We start from the raw sequence: 26,655 nt of genomic DNA on the forward strand, positions 1-26,655 counted from the left end.
GCAAGCACTGGGAAACGGATAGTGACGGGAGGGAAAACATGGAATGACAGTTTCATCATGGATAAATGCCAGAATTAGAGCTGAATGCTGTTTTACCTGGGAATTGCAAATGGTCTGAACTGTGCTCCAAAAAGACAGATTAGCATGAGTTCAGAGAAACGTGACGTAACAGATGCCAATGGGAAAAACAAAGTGTAATTGTACATAAATAAAACAGTGAGTTAGCACAGTGAGTGATCCATTTTATTATGCACTATGTCTTGGCAAAGCACCGTGGATGAGCCACCTGCGTTACACATAATACTGATAAAAACTATAAACTATTGACAGGTGAGAGCAGGAGATACGGACAATATCCTGATGTTATAACCTGAAATACTGAACATGTCAGTGCCTTGAAGAATGGTCATCCTATTTGGGAAAAAAGCCCCAACACAACAACATAAACCAACTGAAGGAAACAAAAAGCCCAATTAAAGCATTACCTTAGTGGTCTAATATAAGACACCAATTTTGGAAGTAGATAAATTAGCATCAACAAATCAATTTCTCTCTTGAAAAAATTACGGTAAGAATTCTTTTCTAAATGGTCATTAGACACCATCTAATATTTCCTTCCAAGATTAGGTGTATTAATTCCAGAACCTAAGCTAAAATTTCTGTAAGTGCCACTGGTACTGTCTGTCAAATTTCCCCTCTAATTTCAGCTGGATACAACCCTCAAAGTTCCTTCTAGTAAGACCCTGTATTGTAGTGATGTGTCTCATGTTTATGTTCCTATAGTTTCAGCAGTTATGTTTCACCAGGAATTTACATAATTCTGATTTATTCAGCTTTTCTTTTAGATAGAGTAATAGGTGACAGAGTTCTCCAAAACTTACTAGAGTAAAATATTCACAAATTGTGTGATGCAAAACATACCATACAGAACCTATAAAAAGGAGTCAGAATTTCAGTGTGATGATTTTCCTATCGAATCTCCCAGAAATGCTCCCATATCACAGAACTTCTTAATTGTACAGGACTTGCACTCTTATCAATAGCAACGATTTTGCTGCAGGTATGACTGACATCCTCCAGCAGACTAGGTTTGGGATACTATCCCAGTTTTCACATTACTTAATAGAAACACTGACCAATTTATTATGATAGCTAGTAAGCCTTAAAAGTCTTGCAAATTAAAACTGAAACACAGAAGTAAAGCTGGGGGGTTGGGTGGGAGGGGTGGGAGTGCTATGCTGTTGCCAGTAGGACACTGTAGAAATCACACCTAGTAAACCTTCAGTTTGCCAAGCTGTGAAAGACTACAAGCAGGAAGAAAAACAAGCCTAAAACTGAAAGTGATCTTGGTAAATTGGACAGCTAATCTGAAAAAATACAGTACAGTAAGAAAGACATTGATTACATAAAGCAAAGATAGGGCAAGTGTTATTTTGCAGGGTTCTGTAAAAAGGATCTGGAGGTTCATGTTCCTCAAACTGGATGCCAGTTAAACATTGCAAGAAATGCAAACTTGGGGTTTTAAAAGGGATTGCTGCATGGTATACATCTCTATTCTATACTCTCACACTCCTCTACTCAGCTCTAGCAGAATTTAACCTGCCGAGGTTCACACACAATGCTTAAAGATGGACGTGAATCAAGCGGGGAGAGGAATCCTAGAAGAAAAAATAAAAACCAGAGGCCTTAAAAATGGGGAAGAGTGAGAGAACTGGATGTTTTTAGTCTAGAGATGACATTCTAATGACATGGATATTTGGAAACAAGATCGATTTGCTTTCGGAGGTTACAGAACTCCATCTCTGAAGGTTTTCAGGCATGAATCATGAAAAAAATCAGATAGGAAAGTTTTAGATTAACTTGCATCTTTTCTGAACGAAATGGGATGCACTAGATTAGCACTATTATCCTATTCTCAGAGCTCTGGAAAACAATATAGACAAGGTCAGTACTTTCATTCTAAACATGTAGCAGCTTCAGGAAGTAGCTTTTGTGCAGTGGTCTAAACACCATACCAAAGCACCTCAGTGTGTCCATCATGCGAGTTTGCAATAGGGACTGGGACACATTTAGAGAGATTATCTAGATGTTCTTTAACCCTAAGACAGAATCAACTGTGCCTAAACCATTCTTAAAAGGTGTATCTGTAATGCAAGGTGATCCATCTTGGCTTACAAACTCCACAGGGTTAAATCTTATGACCAATAGCAAGACTGTTTTGGAAGGCAGCAGTAGGATAATGTGACATGCCAGCTGTGGTGGACACATGGGATACTGAGATCAAGACTGCTGGATCATCAGAGCCAGGCAGGCAGCCTAGTCCCAATCTTTCATGGTGAGATCTAACAAAAAGTTGCTTTTATCAACTGCGTGTGAACTGCTCCTGTAGTTTCTCCTCTCCTTGGCCTTCAGCATACACAGTATGCACTCACAGCTGCTAGTCAAGCGAAGTTTCTGATAAGCAGGTTGTGAAGGGGGTCTTGTAAGTCTGTCATCTTTGATGTAACCTGTCCTACAAAATCTCAGTGATGGATTCAAAATGATCAGGTGAATATCCCTTCTTCAGTATGATCTTTCTTCTACCCTCTCACTTATAGACTGAATAGTCTCCAGTTACAGCTTTCTCTTATGTTTCCTCAGCCTCTATCTTCTCATTAACAAAGTCCTTTCCAATCAACCCATGTAAACCCAAATCTAATACTTCTAAAAGCCACATAAAGTGCAAATTTCTAAAAAAACTAGGACAAACATAATTCTGTAAAATAGAAATTACCAAGTAACTTTTACCAGAGAAACCACGGCAAGAATTTGACGTGGGTACTGTCAATTTGACAGACACTGTAGTTCTGTGCAGTACACCCAAGTACTAGTTCCCTAGGCATTTAATTCTTTCATCATCAAAATTAAAAGGTATACCACATGTATTACACTCCCAGTCTTCTTTTAATAGGTATATGTAGGCTGTTAGATACAGTAATGGTGGTGCTCCAGCAGGAGAAACCTACACATGGACACCTAATATCAGAACATTGTGTCGTAAGAATCAGTCCCTCCTTGACAAAAATAAAATATATGTGCCCAGTGGCAAACCCGATTTTCCATATATCCATAAAGCCTTCTTCATGAAAGGGAAATATTTGTTTCTCCAGAAATAAATTATATATTAGAGTTCAAGCCAGAGTAAATTAAGTTTCCTAATTGCTTTTCAGTACAATCTACTTAAGCCTGTTATCTGTGAACTGTAGAAGAACCAGTTAAATCTGTGTCATAATTCAGTTTAATCCTAACCCCTCCCCCCCCCCAAAAAAAAGCTATTTAACCTCAGAAAAAGTATATGGTGTAGTATGTCAACTGGTAACATAATTATAGAATAACAGCGATACACAGATACATACAAAAATGGTTCCTAGAGCTTACATGCATTGTCCTATTCTGCAGAAGTGTTTTTATAGAGCCTTTTGTAAATATCTAAGACAAAATCCGACAGCTTGTTTGCTTTGCTACTGATTTAGGTGACAAATAACAGGATAGAAATGTGTTGCAATTCAATTAAAAACACAGGAAAAGAAACAAGTATTTCCCTTTATTAATATATATGTATCTGTTTATCATACAAGCTATCAATATGTACATGAACATTGAAGATTAAATATTAGTAATAAGCACATACTCTATCATGAAGTAATTTGTTATAAATGATTTGGAAGAATATAAATTTGAACCAGAGAAGTACTGACTTCAAGTATTCCAGGTTGGTTTTGAATCAGTTAGCAGCAAGATAATGCACTATAAAAAAGTGATCATGAGAAACCTGTCTTCTTAATATATATCTTATGTTATTCTTACTCCTTGGCCAGCTGTACATTGGTTGGTTTTGCTCCAATAGGTATCCCATATTTGTGCAAAATGTTGATTAAAATTTCACGCATTTCGTTGTTGTAGGAGTCAAAGTCAAATACATTTCGAACAACATTTGCCAGTCCTTCAGTTGGAAATTTCTGTGAAGAAACAAAGAGCCCAAGTTTGTTTTACTGAATATCTGTTAAGTCACAGCATATCGTGAAATACTTCTAAAATCAGCAGTTACAGCACTAACTTTGCTCAACTTAGACAAGTGCTCAAATAATCATTTTTTCCTTTTCAGAATAAAGAAGGCAATCAAGTCAGAATGGAGTTACTGACACTAAACCTGAATTAAACAAACAAGCAGGAGACAATTATTTAAATACTCAACATAATTCATGTTTTAAAGAATCATCTTAGTTATACACATAACAAGATTGTGTAATCATTGGAACATGTAATTAAATATAGCTTGTATTCTCTAAATTTGGAACTGCTTTTTTTGTAATGTAAAGATCTGACACAAATACTTATATCTGTACAATTCGACTACACAATTCATTTAAGAATTCTGATTCTTAATGTTGAATATAGAAAAGAAAAAGATATGCTGCTTACTAAAAATGACTTTAGGTCATGAAGGATTTGATTAAGATTTGCATACATGTGTTTTCCTAGAAAAAAGTACTACTTGAAATGTGCTGCATGTATTAAAAAAAAAAAGTTTATCAAACTTTCGTTAGTATTTCAAACAATGCAGGTTTTGCCACTGAACTGGACCAATGATTTAAGGCCAGTGAGTTCTTCCAGGTTTCAGAACTGATGCTCATATATTCCCACACCTTTAATTATTGTTGCTCACAAGAAGAAAACACATTTTCCTGCCTCTCATTTCCCACTAAGAACTAGAAGGCAGTAAGGCTTAAAGCCTTGACTGAGCAGTCAATTGAACACATGTAATAGGAATAGACTGAAGAAGGGTGTTATTGGAACCTGCAGAAGACACTATAGGTGTGAAAAGCTGGTTTAGCCTTTCCGTGAACTGGCTGCAAGTGCTTAGTCGGTAACTTCCACTCTTTTGATTTGCCATGAAACTCCAATAGTAAACATGTACCTGTCCCCATTTAGATTGAGGCAGATTTCAATAAACATGGACCTTAATATATGCAGCTATAATTTCATGCTTAAATAAGCTAATTTTTTAAAGGAATATTTAGGTAATTTAAATGGAATATGTATTATGTGCAATTTAGATTTTACTTGTCATTGACAAAAACAGCTGTTTAAGTTGAACATGTTGACACAGCTAAGTCACTGAGCCTTTCACAGATAATCCTCAACAAAACGTCTGAAAAATCATCTTACTCTTGTAAGATTGTGTGTTGGGTTTGCAAGAGGAGTGAGAACATGCGAGAAAAACATCCCTGCAGACACCACAGTCAGAGCAGAAGGAGGGTGAGGAGGTGCTCCAGGCACAGGAGCAGCCTGTGGTGCAGACCATGGTGAGGCAGCTGTGGCCCTGCAGCCTGTGGAGGTCCATGGGGGAGCAGACCTCCACCTGCAGCCCATGGAGGACACCACACCGGGGCAAGGGGATGCCTGAAGGAGGCTGTGACCCTGTGGGAAGCCTACACTGGAGCAGACTCCTGGCAGGACCTGTGGCCTCGAGGAGAGAGGAGCCCACACTGGAGCAGGTTTGCTGCAGGACTGGTGACCCCATGGGGGACCCACACTGGAGCAGCCTGTTCCTGAAAGACTGCACCTCATGGGAGGGGCCCACGCTGGAGCAATTCATGAAGGACTGTTTCCTGTGGAAGGGACCCCATGCTGGAGCAGGGTAAGAGTGTGAGGAATTCTCCCTCTGAAAAGGAAGAAGTAGCAGAGACAAGATGTGATGAACTGATCACAACCCCCATTCCCCATTCTCCTGCGGTGCTGGCAGCGAGGAAATAGAGAATTTGTGAGTAAAGTGAAGACCAGAAAGGAGGGGTTGGGAGAAGGTGTTTTAAGATTTGGTTTCTATTTCTCATTATCCTACTTTGATTTAACTGGTAATAAATTAAACTAATGTCCCCAAGTTGAGTCTGTTTTGCTTGTGACAGCAACTGGTGAGTGAGCTCTCCCTGCCTACGAGCTTTTCTTCATATTTTCTCTCCTCTGTTGGGCTTAGGAATGCCGTGATAGAGCAGCTTTGAATGGGCACCTAGTGTCCAGCCAGGGTCAACCCACCACAGATGTAAATGGAATAAATCAAATCAAAAGAGCTAAAAAAAAGAAAAATCACCACATTACTATATATCCTAGAACTTTACCACCTAACTGCTGTAACTTTATTTTTATTTTTGGCAAGAGATGGGAGTGAGAATCTTTAAAGTCCTCACTTTTTCTTCATATGCCTTTCATTCCAATACTACATCTTTGAGACAAGGACCTGGATGCTCTCATCTCAGTATGGCACATTTACAGAGATGAAGGTAAGCATGTGAAGAAGTATTTTAAGGAGATCAAGTCTTAATTGTTTTTTCTCCAGTAGTGAGCAAGGTTTGTACAAAAACCTTTAAAGCAGACTTGGCACAATACAATAAATTGTATTATCTATCTAAATTAAGAAATGTATTACAAGTAAAAGACATTTGAGTCCTGTGTAAAAACTAAAATAGAAGAAACCTGAACATTTTCATAAATGTGTTGACCCATACTCTTAATCAAACATCATCCTTAGCCAGGAATTTAGTATTTTCCCAACTTAATAAATATCTAATCTCTGCAATAAAATATCCGTGACACAAGCAACACTAAAATTAGCTAGTTACTGTGAGTGTCCTACCACTGCTAGGAACAGGCTTCTACAAACCTTTTCTTTTAACGTGCGGTGTCCATACCACAGAATATTTCAGTACTACTGTTGCTATAAAAGCAAGCGAAACTACATCCTGCTTTTTAAACCTGTCCCCGAGGTTATCTATTAGAAACCTACTGGAAGTTCCTACCTGAAAACTATTAGAAGTTCTGCACTATTACAGCTTAGCAAAATATGAGTTAGTGTGGGAAAACAAGTTGCCCTATTGCCTGTGCCATCCTCGTTACCATGTCCATTCCTTAAGGAATGAAACAGGTACTAAACCATAAAGTTTCTCCCAACAGCTATTCTAACTAAAGACTCTATTAATATTTCACATGTAATGTAGAGGGAAAAAAATTATGTTAAAGCTACTTAGTAGTCAGTGTGCACGACTGTATCTCAGTCTGTTTTCAAGTATGTTTTCTTTTTGATAACAAGAACAAAGTATGTCCAGAATTGTGCATACTCTATACAACCCAACTCTATTATTTAGAACATTTATGAAGATGAATATTGCATTTTCTTCCCTTCTCACTGCAAAGCACAACCAACAAACTAGCACCAAGCTGTCTCGTTCACTCATGACCTACTCTTTCACCTGCCCTGCACAACATACTGCAGAAAGTTTTGTCAAGTGTGTAAAATATTATCTGTTTTTCACTAGTAGTCTCCAAGTTTTCTGAATCATTGTGTAACTACTGACAGATAGATACCCTTCTGACTGAACTGCTTCAATAGTTCTATGCCTCTTTCATCAGCAGGACATCAGAAAAAAATTACTTCTTCAGGTATAACTCATAGCTGCTGTCAATAAAACATGTTCTGAACACAAGCCACTTGCCAAAAAGCCCTTTACTTCAGTTATTAAAAAAATCACAACTCTCTTGTTTCAATCAGAACAAATTCAACAACCTTTTAATAACTGTCTGGACAACTGCTTACTGAAGAAAGGCCATGACAGTTCACTTGAAGAACACACACAAAAAAGGCTTGAATGTTTGAGCTGAACATTTTTTAAAAAATCATTTGGTTGCTATTGATTTTTAAAACCAGATTACTGGAGGAAACATTGATCTCTCATCAGTCTGTCTGGTTCTCATTCATTGATTCTTCCCCTCACAAGTAACACCTCTGTGTGTACCTTAGAGTATTTTCACAGCTTAGATTCTTGGCTAGTCGTTAAAATAGTAGGTAACATAGGCTTTGCTTTTAACAATTTTACCATTTTATATTTTTATATATATATTTTATGCTTTACTTGATACAGAGTTGTGACAGAATTCAGCCTGGTAAGAAATCCATATTTTTATGAATTTACCTTTCTGGGAGTACATGCTTTGCTATAGTCTGCTTAAAAGGTATCAGCAAAATAGTAGCTTCCCAGTATACATACAGAATCTTAATTAAAATATGCTATACACACTACCACCACACTGAAAACAGTGACAAATTATCTGGCATCCAGTCTGTAATGAGCCCAGATTTTTGTTTCAGACTTCTGCCTCATGCTCTTACTACCACTCCATATTCTAGTGCCTTCAGACACCTGCGTATTTCCCATCTGGCCAGTGCTACCCCAAAGGCCCACCCTGCCACCGTGACACTAACAGATGTCTCCCTGCCTGCTCATTCCTCCATGGCCTTGGCTTCGCCCTCTATAGCCAATGCCTTTTCACTGAATACTGCTGTGCCTCCTTAGTTGTCCTGTCAGCAGAGCAAGATGCACCATGTCTATGCCTCATCCTGAGCGACAGGCATACTAATTGATTAAACAGTGCTCATGTCTTTAGTGGGCATATCTACTGTCAACCAAAACAGCTGAATACTCTCCCTGCCTTTTAATTCACAGGGACACTAATCAAGATTTCTATCTGCTCTTCCCTGTCACATAGCCACTGATCTTGATTAAGCCAGCAGAAACCTAATTCTCTTTGAAAACTGGTAACTGAGATTCACTGTGGTTGGCCAAAAGGGTAAATGGTTATTACTGATGTGCATTTGGCAGCAAGGTGAGAAAGGGATACAAACTGTGATTTGATAAGCCTAGTTTCCTTTTGAGGTTAGGCTAAATGGAAAAAAGTACTGTCTATGCACAAAAGCTTACCAAACAGGCCTAAAAGCCTGATGATTAGTAGACTTCAGGGCGAGAAGGCACCTTAGACATTAACTGCTTGGAAACTGTTATACTAGTGCTGTACTATAGTATAGTATAGCACTATACAGTGTTATACTATTTAGTGTTATACTGTATTAGAAAGCAATCTCAGATACGAATAAGAAAGAAGGCCTACCAGAAAAATCTCAACTTTCCCAAACTCAACAGACTTATAAAAAACACTTATTTTGATTTTATCTGGACTAATGTGGCTTGCCTGATTAACATTCACCAGAGACATGGGGTGAATCTTGACTCTACAAAATAACATACAAAAGGTCTTATGAAAACTAGCCTATTAGATTGCAGAGAAGAAGTCACAGCATACGCTGGTAGTTACGGGAAGCATACGGTAACTCAGTGGAGCAAGGGCCTCTCATCTTGCACATAAGCCACTATTAGCATAAATACTTTTGACATTTGACAGAGTCTGAAAACTGCAGGTGAGCAAGACAAAAAGGCTATATTCAGGTCACCTGCAATCTAGAGCTACAGGACCCAAATTCCCTATACAATCTGTGAGGAGAAATAGTAGCAGCAACTAATACAGGCACCTGCATTAGGCAACTTTTCCTATGCGTACAGTTTCAGGTCTTCAAACTAATTTGGTATCTCAAGAGCCACCAAAAAAAACTTTCCTTAAGAAAAAGTTAGTATAGAGGCAACCTATCTCTAAATGCAAATATGTATGCTAAACTAATTGCTACAGGTTCTCTGCTTGCATAATCTTTATGGGAAGATGCTCTTGTAACTACACTGTAGACACAATCCTATATTTTGATGACAACAATTGATCGTAGTACAGAGATTAGCCTAATAATATGTTGATGTAATCAGAATGCTTTTTAACTGACTAGCCCCGATGCGTTCTCAGATAACAGCAATCAACACTTTTTTTTTCCAAAACGTCCAACCTTTCTTTTACAGAAGCAAAATATTCCAAAATTGTGTGGAAGAAATCAACACAATAGTACAAAGAGAGTGGGGCTGTGGAACTGCTGTAAGGGAAATAGTTTAACAACATGACTAACTTCCCTCCTTCCTTCCTAAGGACCAGCAATTTTATTGACTCATTTCCCTCCTTCCTCTTTCTTCTCTACCTGAAGACCTAAAAGCTTCTTACTTTGGAATAACCATTATGTTTATATTCATTGTTCACACTTGGCTACTCCCAGCCATTTTATTATTCAGATTAAAAAACAAGTTACAGTAAACAAAATGTTGCATCCTTTCAAAGAGACTGGGATCTTGAAAACAAAAGTTACAGAAGAAATCAAAGCTGCATGTTGTACTTATTTGGGTATTTACACTTGATTTTGAAAGCAGTGAAATCTTAGCTGACAGGAAAACCTGCCTGGTGATCCATGCCAAATGATGAAGGAAAGATGCTAGGAAGGAAGGTGGGACTAGCCAAAGAGTATGAAGACAGGAAAATGGTAATTTAACAAAACCCCTAAACCACCAGCTTTTCAGCTGCACAGCAACTGTTCCTCAAGTGTGCAATTTTTCCACTTTCATTTCAAATGTAACTCTGTGTTTAGAGATCAGCATGTACAAGTTCTATCATTTTGGCAAACAAATACCCACCAACTGGTAATAGATCCTAATAAACTACTTTGCTTATGTGTTTATTTGGATGGATTCTTCAGCTTTTAGGTCTGAATTTTGTTAATCTTTAGTACAAAGTTGTAAAGACAGCATTCTTGGTATCACAGTAGCACCAATTTACTTTGTCTCAACACCTCGCTGCATCCCAGAAACCATAGAGCACAATATCTATCTTCCCCAGAAATTTGGATGAACTGAAGATTTTTAAAAGTAGCAAACTGCAGGATCTAAATGTCTGTATATGGATGAATGTATGTATGTTCATGAGCACAAACACAAAAGCATCATGCAACCCTGTTATACTATGCAGTGTCATACATGGAAATGGTCAAATGATTTCTGAGAAATTATATTCTAATTGTAGCAATTACATTCACATTTCCACTAAACTTTTGTTCAATCTAGTATTCAGTAATTCAAGCAATAATGTACAAATTAACAAATTACTGATTTTATGATTATAAACAGGACAAAATAAAACCACTGCTATTTCAAAGAGTATTAAGATACTTTATATTTCAAGTACTTCAGGCAAAAAGTATCCTTCAACTCGTAAAGACAGAAGTCAGGCTCTACTGCAATCTTTAAAAAAAGATCACCATTAAACCAGAATTCACGATTTTACAGTTCAAATGTGCTAAGCAGCAGTCATGGATCCTAAGTACCTGTTTGCTAAGTTTTTATCCATCTAACATTTTCCTTAGAAAAATTCCATCAGTGATGTATTATTGCTACAGAAGACAAACTTGTTTTCCCCCTGGAAATTATTAAAACCAAAAATTTTATAGCAGCATAAAGTGAACAGCTCCATTGTTATGGAAGTATTGTATGCTGAATATGAAATTTTTCAGTGAAGGCTAGTATGAACGCTGCATACTGTATTCACATATATGAATGTGGTATTTGCTCACACAGTAGAAAAGCAGACTCTCAGGGTTGGGTTTTTTTGTTAAATACCTATCAATATACAGAAAAATATCTGCCTGTATACATCTGTGATCTTTACCCTCAGACTACCTGAACATCTGAATATGATTCCTACAAAATGCAAAACTTTTCATAAGAATGAAATAAAAATGCATAACACCTTTTTTCTAAAACCTTCAAGCATTAAATCTCAGCAGTGATGAACTCAAGTTTACAATAAAATCTGATGCACTGTACCTGTAAATGTTTTACAATATTCACAACTTCTCTAGTTGAATAGGGATAGTTAATAATTCCTTGGTCAGCCAAGCTCCTAAGTTCTCCAAAAGCAGCCACCAGTTTCTGAAGAATTTGTTCTGGAACATCAGGACCATATTGTCTAAGCATAGCCAGTTCAGACTCTGGTTTGGGATTATCAACAGCATGGCAACTAAAAATGTCTCCTAAAAAGGAAAATAAGCATCCATTTAAGTAATTAGAGAGAGCATCACAACAGCCCCTTTAATTTTCATATAGCACCTTAAATGGAAAAACAACGCCTCAAGAGTATGCTGAGTACCTGCTAGTCTAACACACAGGGTCATGTGCACGGAGGCGCTAATGAGAATTAAGAAGCAGGCAGCATAGTGCTATCACCAAAAAGACAGTAGCCTCCACTACTGAGAAAAGAATCATTCATCAGGCTCCCATGTATTCTACTGAGGAGGACAGCACCTCGCCCATGGCTTGTTTGATTTGGGCATAAAGTTGCGTTAATCACTTACATCAGGTATCAGGCTGTTTACAACTCATGTTTTTGCTTTATTTGTATACAAGATACATTCATTTGCAAAGATTTCTTTTGTAACCTTGTCTGTCTGCTGCGTTTGTCCAGATCCCATAAAACAAAATAGCTGTAACACAGATGACCACATATGTGCATGTTCATTTCAGGACAAGTTAAAGCACTTTTACGTAAATTTACATAAATTTACATGGTAATCTTCAAGCTGAATCTCACCTCCAAGCATCTTATGTGAAACAAAGTACCAATATGCATAAGGACTCCTTCTCCTCATGAAATCTAATGGATATAGGCTGTTAGTCTATTAATCATCTATTAGAGATCACCATTTAATATGAATCACTCACCTAAAGTGCCAAAAAAGTCATTCCCCAAGAAAGGAAATCCAGGTCTATTTGCTAGAACTATCATTCTAAAATCAGGATGAATAACTATTACATTTTCTTTCCCCTCTACATGAGCATTATCTGGAAAAGAAATAAAATGTATTAATTGCATATTTAAGCCTTGTGATAATGGATTATGAAAGAATTCTGCTAATCTAATTATGTTCTCAGAGCAGTTACAAGAAAAGGGTCAACAGCTTCTTAGCGTGTCATTCGACTGCATGTTCTAGCTTTCATTTTAAAGTTTCATAATTTGTTTCACGAATATTTAACTGAAGTGCTTCATTTAAAAAAAAAACCCAACAACATCAAAATGCATCCACTCTTCTTGGGGTGGGGATTACCTGTTGTGTTTATATTTAATTTCACTAAAATGCTGAAGCCAATAGTGAATAAAATGTGGTTTTATAAAGGTCCGACATTACCTCATCTGGGAACATGGCACTGAAGTTTCTCCTGGCTACTACAAATACCTTTGAGAAGCCAGAGGCTCATGATTTCATGCATGTGAAGACTCTGTTTCTCCAAAATGAGTCAGACTGGTCCCACTTGTTCCCTTGCAGCACGTTTCCAGGTGTTTGGGAAACCTCTTACCTCATCTAAAAAACTACGGTACTGAGACTGGCTAGCAAGATATTTAATAAAATGCCTAACTACATGACGAGCAAACCTTAAGTGCTGTGCCATGCAAGTGCCACATTATTGCTCCACTCATACAGAAACATCATTCCCAATACTGTTAAAAAGAAACTCATCATGTAAATTACAGTGTCTACTAATGTTAAGAGGACGTTTCAAACACAGTCTTTCTTTGAAAAATACTTAGTTCTGGAAATTCACATTAACTAAATTCCATTAAATTTCAAAATACTCTCACAGCCTGCAGGATATATTTAAATAATATAAGCATATTCAATATTTGATTAGATGAAGACCTTAATAATTCAAACTTAGATATATTCATATCTTCAGTTCCAGATTAAACAAATTATGCCCCAACTGTCCAGACAGGCATAACCAAGATTATAATTTGGTCAATTTTATCTTTATTTCTTATGGTGAATGAGAAGCAGAAAGGTCAACTTACAGTTTGTTGGGATTTTACTCATAAGAACATCTTTGTGGCTATTGCAAAAGTAGTAGAGAAAATGGCGGTAAATTCTTTAGTTGTTAACCTTTTAGCATCAAGTACTTTTCCCATTTGGATTCTTTTGAGTATTTTTAGTAATGTAATTGCTGAAAACCAGCAACATGTTACATTTTACTGTAAATAATCAAAATGCTTCCTGTGTACTTACTGGCAACAATTCGCCTTCCATCTGACAAAACCATTTCCCCACTTTCCACTAAAGTTTTTAAGATACAGGTAACATTTGTTGGTGCTTTGTCTGCCTCATCAATCACCAAAATATGCCCAAACTTCACTGCTCTTACCTAGAAGAGAAAAGAATTAAATTATGACACCCTCCCCCCCAAAAAAAAACAAAACCCACAAACCAAAACCTGCAAGAATCTGCATTAATGATTTCTCAGTTATCAGAAGTGACATCTTGACAGCACTGACACAAGTAAGGGACCCAGAACCAGGACAAGCTATGACCAAACTGTAGCAGAGAGAAGAGGAAGCAGGTGAGACAAGAAAGGTGTGTATTTCTGTTTCTTCAGGATAGGGATGGAAAGGGCTGTATAGGGAGGAAAGTGAGTAGCCTGACTGAGAATGAACTGGAGTGCTGACAGAGCAGAGCAAGCAGTTTGCATTCAGGCTGTTGACATGTAGCTGAAAGAACTAACGGATAGCTGCAACAGCTGTTTAAAGTCCAACATGGCAGCTAGGTGTGAGATAGTACAAAAGAGAAGGGGGAAAATATCATTCTACCAGTTAGAATGTGTCAGGTTAATACTAAAATATTTTCCATAATTGTCTTGTACATGCAGACTCCTAGGACTATCAACACAGCAAACGCGGCAAATGTGAACAAAGTATTGTGATTATAGTTCATGATTTAGATTAGGTATTAGGAAAAAATTCTTCCCTGTGAGGTTGGTGAGATCCTGGCACAGGCTGCTCAGAGAAGCTGTGGCTGCTCCATCCCTGGCAGTGTTCAAGGCCAGGCTGGATGTGGCTTGGAGCAACCTGGTCTAGTGGAAGGTGTCCCTGCCTGTAGGAAGCGGTTGGAACTAGATGTTCTTTAAGGTCCCTACCATTCTATCATTCTATGAAAGTAAAAGTTAATGAAATGTTACCGCACTCACTGACTATGCCATGAAAGTAATCAAATCACAAAGAATTTTCTCATCTGAAAAGCCAGCGTGTTTAACTTCTTGTTTTAAATGGCAAAAAAACCCAACCAAATATACAATCCAAATGTTACTACTGACCAATGGTGAATCTTCATATATAATAAGACCATCTTTGACAGAAGGTTGTAGGGTAAGGCTTTGTACAGTGGTATCCCTGAAATGTGGAAAAACAGACCATTAAAAATACACGGAGATTTAAGTTTAAATAAAACAAAGAAATAATAAATGAACTACTGAAGGGCCTCTTTCCCTTATATATATATATATGTATATATTTTTAAAGAATTCTTGAAGAATTTGAACTGAGAACAACTCTGTGCCAGCTTAGTGGTCAAAGTTGACCCTGTCTCTGCCAGGGCTCTCATGGTAGTTCTCCATTTCTAATAAACTCTGGAAATGAAAACACTGAAATAGGATTCGGTATCTTTATTTCATGTAGGCACATTACTACTGTTGCTACTACTGTAGTAAAACAAAAAAAAAAATTAGTAAAAGTAAAAAAATTTTCATCTATTTCAACCACCAGTGAATGTACACATAAATAAAACCCAGCTGCCATTCAGAGACATCCAGCAACATACATCACCACAATGGATTTACCTATATAAATTGCATAAATAACCTAGGGCAACTCCTCCTGATTGTATGAAATATTTGTCAAAACAATTGTCAAGATCTGCAAAACCAACCCTATTTACCCGGGCGTACAGAGGGATCAGTGAGCTAAGGAATAATCTAGTAGAGGTGGGTGATGAGTCTCACAGTTTCATGGGCAACACGATATGCAATTCAGTCTTAGAGCAAGCAGACTGTGCCATCCATTTCTCCTGTATTTCAAAATCTGGATTAGTCTGTGCCAAAATAATGATGACTATTCACATGACAAAACCCATCAGGAGAGCCTCACTTATGCTGCCCAAGATCCACATGCTAGTCACTAGGTAAGGGTCACTAGGATAAGGGTGGTTAAGCTTTGCATTGCATGTCAGATCTGATGCAACAAAATCTCTTTACCTTTTACAGCCATGCCGTATAACAAAACTGTTTGCTTAAACTAAGCTGACTCACTGTTCCAAATACTCACCTTAGTTCTATCTTTAATTTTGTAACACCTTGTAAAAAGCCAACAATATTCTGATAAGCTCCATGGGTACAGGAAATCAAACACAGTACTGTTTGCAGCAAACTATTAAATGGCCAGCTTCCAATTATGGTCTTAAACTGACAGCATAACATGCACATTTCCTTTATTTGAAACTGCTGTCAGCAGGATTTCTGTCCGTAATAACTAAGAATTTCTTGTTTAGCTTTAAACTCAATGATTGATTTATTCCAGTGTTTCCCATGGACAGGAATAAAAAACAGGGTGGGAAGAGAGATTTTTAATGTTTAGCTACTTCATCTGAACTTTAATCCAGGAGGAGAAAGGCTACAAAGCTGAGACCACCTTCACTTGATTTAACCCCATCATATATGGCCTGTCGCAAGCAGTGACGCCCCCCAAAATAGTTATATTCATAGAATTCACTTGCAACATGTAATTTTTTTAAACCACTAAAATAAGCAGTAGCATTAATCTATTATCTTAGAAATCCTATTATGGACATATACCCAAAGCTTTTGTTGTCATCCTGCCTGTCTACCCATTTCTGTGCTGGGCAGAGAAATAATGGATTATAATAACAATAAACCAACAATTTTGTTTCTTGGAATACAGATTATTTAGGGGTTACATTCTCAGACTGTATATATCAGCCTAACTCCATTACCAGTTACAATTTCTGGTTCAAGCCTATGCAGTTGCAGATGTAGAAGAATTCTTAAAATGTGCAAACCAAATCGTAACGCATGTGAAGGCCAGTCACAGGTTAGTCAGAATAATTAAGTCTCTTATGAGTCAGAAACAGCTCATGGAAAAATGTTCTAAGGAAATAATTCAAGGGGAAAAGTGGAAGGATTTGTCAGAGGTGAACTGTCATCACTTTAAAGTAATAGAAAGGTGAGGAAATGGGTGGACCTAACAACAGCATAGGCCAAGAATAAGGTAAAGGAAGATGAAGCAGTACAGGATGCTTTACAGATCATAAATTTGCACTTAGCAGCCAATGTATGAAAAAAAACGAAGTTAACAGAACATGGCAGGAAAGCAGGAAAGGAAGATCTCTAGTGGTGGTGTGGATGGGCACAAGTGATGATGGAAGAAAAGACACAAATGTCAAATGGCATTTTACTGTAACACAAAATAGTGTATTGTACTTTTGGTGAGCTAGTTAATCCTCTGGCTCTGCAGAGATTATTACAGCCCCCTGATATGGAATACTAACTTGTGCTAAGTATTACCAGCAGCCCATACAAATCCTTAGGAAGATCTTATTCTCAAGGGGAGACAGATTTGACTATATATGTGGGGGAAATAAATACTAGAAGAGTTTACAGTTTACTTAAGTGCTATTATAAAAGTTGCATAAATCAGAAAAAGTTGTAGAAGAACTGCAGAATTGTATCAAAATAACAATTAACATCCTAAATCTAGCTTCCAACTTTTTTTCCTATTTTTTCCATGGTTCCCTCATTTGTTCTATTTTGTTATGCAGCCCTAATATTCTGAGGAAATATTTCAAGTGATTTGCCATGTATTATAGCTAGATATACCGCCAAATATTAATTCCATTGGCTTGACGACTTACTTAAAGTGAATGCAAAACTCCCGCACTTGCTTAGGGTGTCACATTCAGCCACATAGGTAAGAACGATTTTGCAGGGTTACTACAGATGAATTGTTATTTCCTTTTAGAATAGTAAGCCTTTAGATGTCATTAATTTCTGTTCTTCAGAAACCTAACATGACCTAAACACAGTACAGAGTGGCTTCAGGCTTTTTATTTCTTAGATTTCCACTTAGTAATGAATTATGTAAATGTAAAGACACTAAAATGTAGAATAAAAAAAGTATGCTAAGACTGAAATATTTCTGAACAATACGATTTACAGATTTTACTGAATGCTAAATATCTGGCACCCTAAACATTAGACTGTAGAATTCCACTCCCACAGGAAAGGAACTAAAAACTTTAATTCACATTCACTTATTAATATTAGCATCTTAATATTAACTGGGCTGTAACAAAGATGTGAATATCAACACCTCCCAGTTTCATCACATTTAGCACTGAAGATAAAAATAGTTCTGACACAAAGAAGCGCGACTGGGAATGTAGAAGCAAGCGAGAAAAACTGTCTGACATACTGTCATCCCACTCAATTGAACTGTCTTCTCCTGATTGTAAAAGAAAAATATGAAAAGAATGTATTTTTTATGTTTTATTTTTATCAAGCAAGCCATCCTTACAGGCTTGCCACAAAAAAAAAAAAAGTAGTAATGAAAAAAGATCTGCTACTGAAACTCAGCAACTCTTCTGACAGTGCCACTCAAGTCGTAGTAGGACTTCAGAGAATTCTTTTGATGTTTTCTTGTTTATAAGCTCACATCATTGCCTTTTATTTATATTTTGCTGCTGGTGCACTATTTACCCTAAAGGCAGCTTTTTCTGAGGTCTGTAGACTTACTCAAACATACTAGTCTGTGACAGTTCCTATTTCTTTGACAGCAATGCCTCCTTTCTGGGGAAGAACCATGACATGCGGCAGGAGGAATTTCCATCAACCACAGAGAGTGCTCAGTTCATTCTACCCCTGTCAAGATTAACCCAAATTCTATTAAACAGTTGAATTTAAAAACTTTCTCCAAAAAGAGAGGAGAGGAACTGCACCTGACAGCTATTTTACTCTTCAGAATAGAATTCTCTTCAGAAATCCAGTCAATGAGTTCAGCATTTCTGAATACCTTCATGGGAGACAGAAACTTTCGCCCAGGCTCTTTTCAACTGAAAATCTGGAATTGCTTGAAAGAGCTGAATACCTCTATCCATAGGCCTTGAAACAGGGCAGGATGGGAGGCAAAAAGGGAAAGGAAGTAAATCTCCAAACACTCTGGATATCTTGCAGTGAGACACAGGAGCTGAAACTATCCAGGAGGAAAAAATAAGGAACATAGGAGAATGATGCTCCTTTTTTCCTGAAATTTGTGTTAGCTCACCTGGAGGACCACCTGGCTGAAAGATGTTTCTTTAGAGAAATAAAATCAACGCATGAAATTCTTCTTTTAAAATATTAATGCTGTCTATATGACACATCTACAAATAATTCATTATATGCTTTGACACTTGTGTGTCATGTGTGTCCCCCCCCCCGCCCCCGAACATTGAAATGTAAAACCAAAATTTTATCCATTGTATAATTTACTCATTATTGTCTAACTTAAAAAAGGTATTCCAGCACTTTAAGACTCGAGCCCCCAAGGAGGTTGATGCCCAAAGACAGGACACAGTGTCAGGACCTCAGTTAATGTTACAAACATCTACTGTCCTGGCTTTTCCACAGCTGAAAGGGTAAGAGAATATCTACAGATGGCAACCGTGTGTTTTATGACCCTACATAAACCAGATTCAGGTTTGGCCTTCCGCTTATTCTTCAAATGGAACTTTATGGTAGTTGAAAGGAAAAATCAGAGACACAGAATATATGCTCTAATAATAGATGTTCTTCATTTCTGTGAGATAATTATTTAAATACCTATGTATATAGACATATATCTCTTGTCAATTACATTTAAATCAGTCATGAATACACCATCTGCTGTGACCTAATTTAAAGAGTATTTGAAAAATAATCAGGCCAAGGGCCACTTGAAACTGTTAATTGGTTAGCTAATCCACTCATGGATTATCCTGATGAAGAGCAGGCGATCTCAACACAAAGAAAGGATCTGCAGGACTTTGACATTTACAAATTAATTTCTTTACCCAGCCTATCGTACAGCCATTGCACTGCATGATCCGACCACTATGTTTACAAAATTCTGAAATACCCGAAAAGCCTACCAGCTGTCTCATTTCTCTGCTAAAATGACACTGTAAAGCTTTTTTGACTTCTCTATATGCACTGATAATTAAATCCCCATCTTCTTTCTGCTAGGCCATTATAGCTACTCAGCAGGACATATATTTGTTTAAAACCCAAGAAGTTATTTGGAGTATTAAGGTATTCATTACTCAGTATGACTGCTGGTGGCAGAACAAAGGCCAAAGAGAATTTATGTTTAATTCAGGTTATATGCTTAAATCAAGTTACAGAATTACTTACATGTGATCCGTCTTTCAAAACGAGATGCAATGTTTTCACATAATTTGTTGTAACAATATAAGAATTCACTCACCCTAATTGTAAAATCCATTAACGAAGATGTGTGACACCCTACAGCTCCCCTTATTGGGTATAAGAATATATACCGCTGAGTAAACTGCAAGAACTTGTTACTTCAGCTTTAGAAAAAAAAAAACCAGGGTCTTCAAAGCCAAGCTATTTCTCTGCAACAGCCACACACAGCAGGATATTCAAGCTGAATTAAATTCCTACAAGAAGACAAATGGAGTAGCTCTCTAACACCTGGAATCTGACAACAGCAGAGCCAGTCAACCAACTCATGAAAAACTAACATTGGAATCAGAGATAGCTTGCACGAACTCTTGGAATTCTTGCATTATAACTTTGTAATGATTGAAAATGTATTTAAGAGCAAAAAACAGGAACAAAAAGTAAAAAAAACCCATAAAGACACCTATTGTAAGCTAGACAGTATATTCAGTGCTTCACAATATAAATCTTCATAAGTATGTCATTTTATTATTTATTTCCAAACCTGAACTAAAAAAAAGAGTAAAGCACATACCATAAGGCTTCTGTACAACAGTACAGTACAGACAGGAAAATATTCTAGATGTGTATATTCGTGACTTAAAATTATCAGGAAAAATCACCTAGCCTTTTTTTTTTCTTTTGTGGCTGCAACAAACAAATACACCACACGCATACAACTTCACTGGGTTTGTTGGATTCCTCTGATAAAACCAGTGCAGCTTAAGAGCACTTGTTTCAGCAACAGCCTGGGACAGAGTCAGCTTTTCTGTGTTGCTCATTTTAAAATACAGACCTGCAGAGCTATATGAGCATTAAAATTCTTTTATGGGGTCCTACAGGAAAACGGGCTGCTCAGGCTGGAGAAGAGAAGGCTGTGTGGAGACCTCATAGCAGCCTTCCAGTATCTGAAAGGGGCCTACAAGGATGCCAGAAAGGGACTCTTCATCAGGGACTGTAGTGGTAGGACAAGGGATAATGGCTTCAAGCTTAAACAGGGAGATTTATGTTAGATGTAAGGAAGAAATTCCTTACTGCAAGAGTGGTGAGGCACTGGCACAGGTTGCCCATGGAAACTCTGAATGCTCCATCACTGGCAGTGTTCAAGGCCAGGCTGAATGAGGCTTTGAGCAACCTGGTCTAGTGGAAGGTGTCCCTGCCAACAGCAGGAGGATTGGAACTGGATGATCTTAAGGTCCTTTCCCACCATAACCATTCTGTGATTCCATTCGGTAATTCCATGATTCTATATCTTTTCAAGAAAAGATAACCAAATGCAACTCTGAGAACTAGTACACTGTAATTCTACAGCATCAGGTGTTCATCCGTGTCTTGGCCTAAGGAAGTTATTCCTTCTGGAACAACTTTCAAATTAGAATTTAAAAAATCTGAAGTCAATAAAGCTGAAAGGGTAGTTTAAAATGATCTCAATAGAAGAAACAGGTAATTAGATTTTAGACTGATTATGTGTGCTGAAAAAGAGGGAAAGAAAATAAACATCTAAAGATTAATGGACAGTTTGTAGTAAGTATTGCTTGTAGGGACACCATAAGCTTATTTTCCTACCCCAAATCTCTCCATTAATTTGATTGTTAAAGATCACAGCAAAATTACATTTATTTTGAGAAGGATAACATACGTAAACTCAGTTAATTTTTGCAAGAAAGATCATCAGATGACTGTAATTTATTAGGAACTAGAAAAGGCACAGCACACAATGTAGCAGTTTTTTTTAAATGAACCCTGCATCACATTTTCCAGTCGTTAGTCACTAGAACAAACACAGTAACACTGACAGGAAGATGCAATACCACAGATAAATTCTTAGAAAGGACATTAGGAAAACCAGAATAAGGTAGTGCAATTATCTTCTAAAATAATAGTAAGACTATCAGGTAACAAGTAAAATTTCTACAGAAGTTACTATTCTGTTGACAGTGGTGAAATACCAGATTTGCAACAAAACTAAATTGCTTTGGCACGTATGTTAATGCCTCGAAAAGTGGAAAACAAGTTATCTCACCTTGTAAGAAAAGATACCACATGGAGAGCTAAGACTTAATATGGCTAATTTAAGGGCACAAACCCTTTTATCTAAAAGCTAAAGAAAAAAAACTTCCTACATTCTCTATTTTCATGAAAGAGGCATCAAACCATACATATTTATAGGCAGTTTTTCATCTTTACAGAGAACAACTCTTGTACACCAAAACCCACAATGTTCTCACACGACTAAACAACTGCAGATCTACATCAGAGTTGAGGTTGACTAGTTTTACTTATGACTTCAGTGCCCACATCTGTAGTAGCTCAGGGGGGATGCAGTTCTCCCACTACCTGAGAGTAACCAACTTCCCGTTGCAATGGAAAGAATCAGTACTTTTCACCCCTGAGCATCTTTATTTGTGAAGAGGAATGCCTGTGAAAGACACTCCGCAAACGAGATGATGGGCTGCAATTTTTGCATTTGCCACAGCTGATCTATGGCTGAGACAGCATGAAGCCAGAAAACATCCCAGAAAAAATTCTGCTTAACACCTGCTCATTATTTACACTCTTATCTCACCAATAAACAAATGTTCTAAAGTTTTCAAGCAATTTCATTACACGAAATGTTCTTATTTCTCTTGTTCTGAAAATAATGATGAGTCTGAAGCTGCTTAATTCTCCCAACTACTGTTCGTACTGACACATTTTTGTGAGTCACTTGGGAGCCAGCTAAGGACTGTGGAAATGGACTTCCCATATGGAACAATCACTACTTGATTATCCAATTTTATGAAGATAAGACAAAATAATTTTTACTTTTTTTTTTTTTCTACTGACAATTTTGATTTAGCAGGCCATGTTACTACAACATGCCTAGAGTAAGAGATAGCTGGGGTCATCTAGCTGCTACTTTGGCGAAATTATTGGCAAAACACGGAATCACAGAACAGCTGAGGTTGGAAAGGGCCTCTGGAGGTTATCTGGTCCAAGCCCCTGCTCAAGCAGGGTCACCTAGAGCTTTTGTTACAAACAGCTTTTGATTATCTCAAAAATTGAGGAGTGTAACATACCCCGAACTTTAAAGAAAAGGCACTAACACAGAAAAATTAAAACTGTGCTTTCCTGAAGAAAGAAAATGTGCCGCTTGGAACACAGATGTTTTCTCCACAACTAATTTTTCTTAAAGGGACTACCATGACAGAGAGACTTTGGTTTGCTATCAGAGCAATGAGGAGCACAGCCCTCGACGGCAGATGATAATTTGAGACAGTTTCTATTACGAGTAGCTCTTTTTGGCTACATGACTTAAAGACAGTCCAACCCCAGCAGAACAGAGGTGGAAGCTTTCACAGGTCTTGAGTTGACACAGTGCCATTGAACATATGTAGTGTTAGGTCAGCAGAGCTCTTTATACTGTTTCCCAAACCAAACCAAACACAACCCAAACCAAAACACAAACAAAAGCACCAAACAAACCCCTCAACATTAACAAAAAAAAAAACAACAACCAAAATCAAACAGATTCAATGGTAACTTTAGCTCTTTTTTTTTTGTATCTGTCTTTTGGCAAAAGGGCTGAGGTATTCTTCTATAAAAGACACCTAAATCAATTACATTGTATAACAAACTCCATTACACTACTTCACAGTGCGTTTCCCGCTTGTTTACATCACAAGCTATTGAAAGTAAACATTTCTGGAATATCTTCACAATTTTAGCACTTAAATACCACTTTTTAAGAAAAGAGGTTTTGAAAAGTTGCAATTAGATTAATAAATCAGAATACTTCTGAATTTCAGCCTTGCTTTGTCTATAATTTATTCACTAGGTTTGTTTATTATGTAACACTACATTTTTGTAAAGACCTTCATTGTAGTAATTTTAAAGCTCTCCACAGTTTTTTCCATTCCAGAATTTTTTTTCCTGGACACATCTTAATTATAGCCACCAACAAGGGTATTTTATAGCCAAGGATATATCTTCCTTCTTCAGAACAGATACTCTTCAGTTGCAACACCCATTCCGCATAAGCGTTATTATACATACAGGCATGTTTCTTGTTTTGTAGCCACTTGTATGAAATGATAGTTGATATGGGAAAATGCAAGAACTCATGATGTTATCTTCATCAGCCATTTTCTGAGGGATGCACTACCTCACTAGAAACTCAGAGCCTCAGGACATGCAGCTGACAAGTGTGCGCTCATTTCCAGACAGACTAGATGAAGCAGAACTAGAGAGTCTGCAACCTGAATTCAAGAACTAATGAGGTACCATCTGTCAGACACATTTCTGAAAGGGCAGAGAATGTCCACCTTCATCTGACACTGAATTGCTCCACATTTTTAATGAAGAAAGTATTGAATTATTCCTTTCTCTTTCAATGTAATCAACTAAAATGTATTCTTGGAATGTTCAACTCAAGATCTGTAATTCAGGTATACGAACACTATTCAAACTATGATACTTAAAAATATCTTCCCATTGGCATGCTTAATGGTACTGATGGTAGCTAGTTAGGAAATCTGCAGAGAAACCCAGCGCTATCACAAGTGAAGGGCGTACTGCAGCATATTGTCCTGGGTTCAGAGGTAGCAGTCATTTTTCTCCTTCTTAGTAGCTGGTGCAGTGCTGTGCTATTGACTTTCAGCCTGGGACCAGCGCTGATAACACCGATGTTCTTAGTTGCTGCTCAGTGATGTTTACTCTGATCAAGGACTTTCTGAGTCTCATGCTCTGCAGGGAGGAGAGGAAGCTGGGAGGAAGCAGAGACAGGACACCTGACCCAAACTAACCAAAGAGATATTCCGTACCACAGCACATCATGCCCACTACATAAACTTGGGGCAGTTACCTGGGAAGGCTAGATCATTGCTCGGTCAGGCTGGGTATCGGTTGGGGGGTGGTGAGCAGTTGTATTCTCTTCCCTTGTTATTTCCCTTATCATTATTACTATTGGTGGTAGCAGCAGTGGTTTGTGTTATACCTTAGTTACTGGGCTGTTCTTATCTCAGCCTGTGGGAGTTACATTCTTTCGATTCTCCTCCCCATCCCTTCGGGAGCGGTGTTGGGGGCGGAGATGGGGGGGGAGAGAGAGAGCGGCTGCATGGTTCTCAGTTACTGGCTGGGCTTAAACCCTGACACGTATTTTCTAGGAAACTACCTCTATGCCGTAAGGTATTGATAGCACTTCTCCCCACAAAATATATAGAAGTCAGAATTCTACTGTTTTGGGGTTTTCTGTAAACTTGCTCTTATTTTGTTCTGCAGTCTGGAATTATTTCTATAGAACTGCATAGAACTGTCATAATTTTCTACTTCAATCTCTCTATAAAGCCTTGTATCTATAAGCAGTACTTTATAGGGCCTATAGAAGTTTGTCTTGACTGGACAAAAAAGGCTTATTCTTTTTCCCTAGCGATGCATCAACTAGCGTGCTGTAACTAATACGTTCTACAGCCCCATCATCACACCAAACATTGTGCTTATACAATATTTTCCTGAGCAATCTGAATTTATGTTGAAGTACTGCTCTGCCTGGACACAGCTCACTGGAGAACACTTTTTCAAAGAGACACACAGAAAGACAGAAATACTGAACTATTCTGCAAAATAATTGGGATTTGCAAAAATAATAGCGTGTTTAATCTGAAGGAGTGGGTGGCTGCTACATGCAGAGAAGACAGCAGGGAAGTTAACACAAAGCTAAAAGCAGCAGGTCACAAAAGCAGCATTTCACAAAGCGGTGATGGAAATCTAGGTGAGGTACTATAAAAGAAAACAGCAACAGAAAAGTGATGAGGTAGATCTATCCAAGTATTAGGAATACATGACATCTGAAGACAAAAAGGCACAGGAGAAAGTGAGAGCAAAGTGTTACAGAGGATGTGCTGTTAAAAGGCAAAATACCATAGATGCACATTTTTATTAGCATTATTTAAAAACCAGTGATTATGAAAAAAGACAGAGTGGTGAAGATAGGAAGTTGAAGACAGAGAGACATTAGGAATGAAGCTGAAAAAAGATGCAGTTCAACTGAAAAAAGCAGGCAGATAATTTTATATTATTTCAGCTTTCGAATTGTTTTCAATTGGTTTGTTGCCTTGAAGCCTGTTATTTAGCTTGCATATAACAAAATAATTTTCTAATCCAAATGCTTATGGGTGAGAAAGAAATACATGGGATTAGCAGGAGCGTCAAAGGAAAAAACAAAAAAGCCGTTTCTATGTAAAATATTTCTTGCCTAATGAGTGATATATTCAGACAAGCACCTCTGAACTTCTTCCCCCACTGAGTATCTCATGCTTACGGAAACCTCTCTAGAAATGACAGCAAAATATTGCTCTCTTCTTTAGCATGGTTTAACATCAGTACTCTCTGACTACTTCTTCTATTAAGCAGTGTGATTACATTAGATTCTTGTACCCCCTCCTGAATCTGTCAGCTTACTGCCTTTGCCTATAAAACAGATACATTCCTGTGGTCTGTGTGCCACCTACCATGATAGGGTCTTTGTTCAAACAGTAAAAACAAATTAAATTTCAAAAAGATGAGTTTTATAACATAG

The 26,655-nt window shown here is 37.6% G+C and overlaps 1 protein-coding gene across 2 annotated transcripts in view; it reads right to left on the reverse strand.

Annotated features, from left to right (window-relative positions):
- Positions 1-26,655, reverse strand: part of VWA8 (von Willebrand factor A domain containing 8) — a 176,841-nt gene that overhangs the window by 63,101 nt on the left and 87,085 nt on the right. For both annotated transcript variants that reach the window (XM_065678185.1, XM_065678186.1), the window contains exons 22-26: positions 14,925-15,000; positions 13,844-13,979; positions 12,507-12,626; positions 11,613-11,818; positions 3,847-3,998 (exon numbers count right to left, since the gene is read on the reverse strand). In XM_065678185.1, the coding sequence (XP_065534257.1) occupies positions 3,847-3,998; positions 11,613-11,818; positions 12,507-12,626; positions 13,844-13,979; positions 14,925-15,000 (690 nt within the window). The remainder of the gene's footprint in view (positions 1-3,846; positions 3,999-11,612; positions 11,819-12,506; positions 12,627-13,843; positions 13,980-14,924; positions 15,001-26,655) is intronic.

The sequence above is a fragment of the Lathamus discolor genome, chromosome 4 (assembly GCF_037157495.1).
Source record: "Lathamus discolor isolate bLatDis1 chromosome 4, bLatDis1.hap1, whole genome shotgun sequence".
Taxonomy (NCBI): Eukaryota; Metazoa; Chordata; class Aves; order Psittaciformes; family Psittacidae; genus Lathamus; species Lathamus discolor.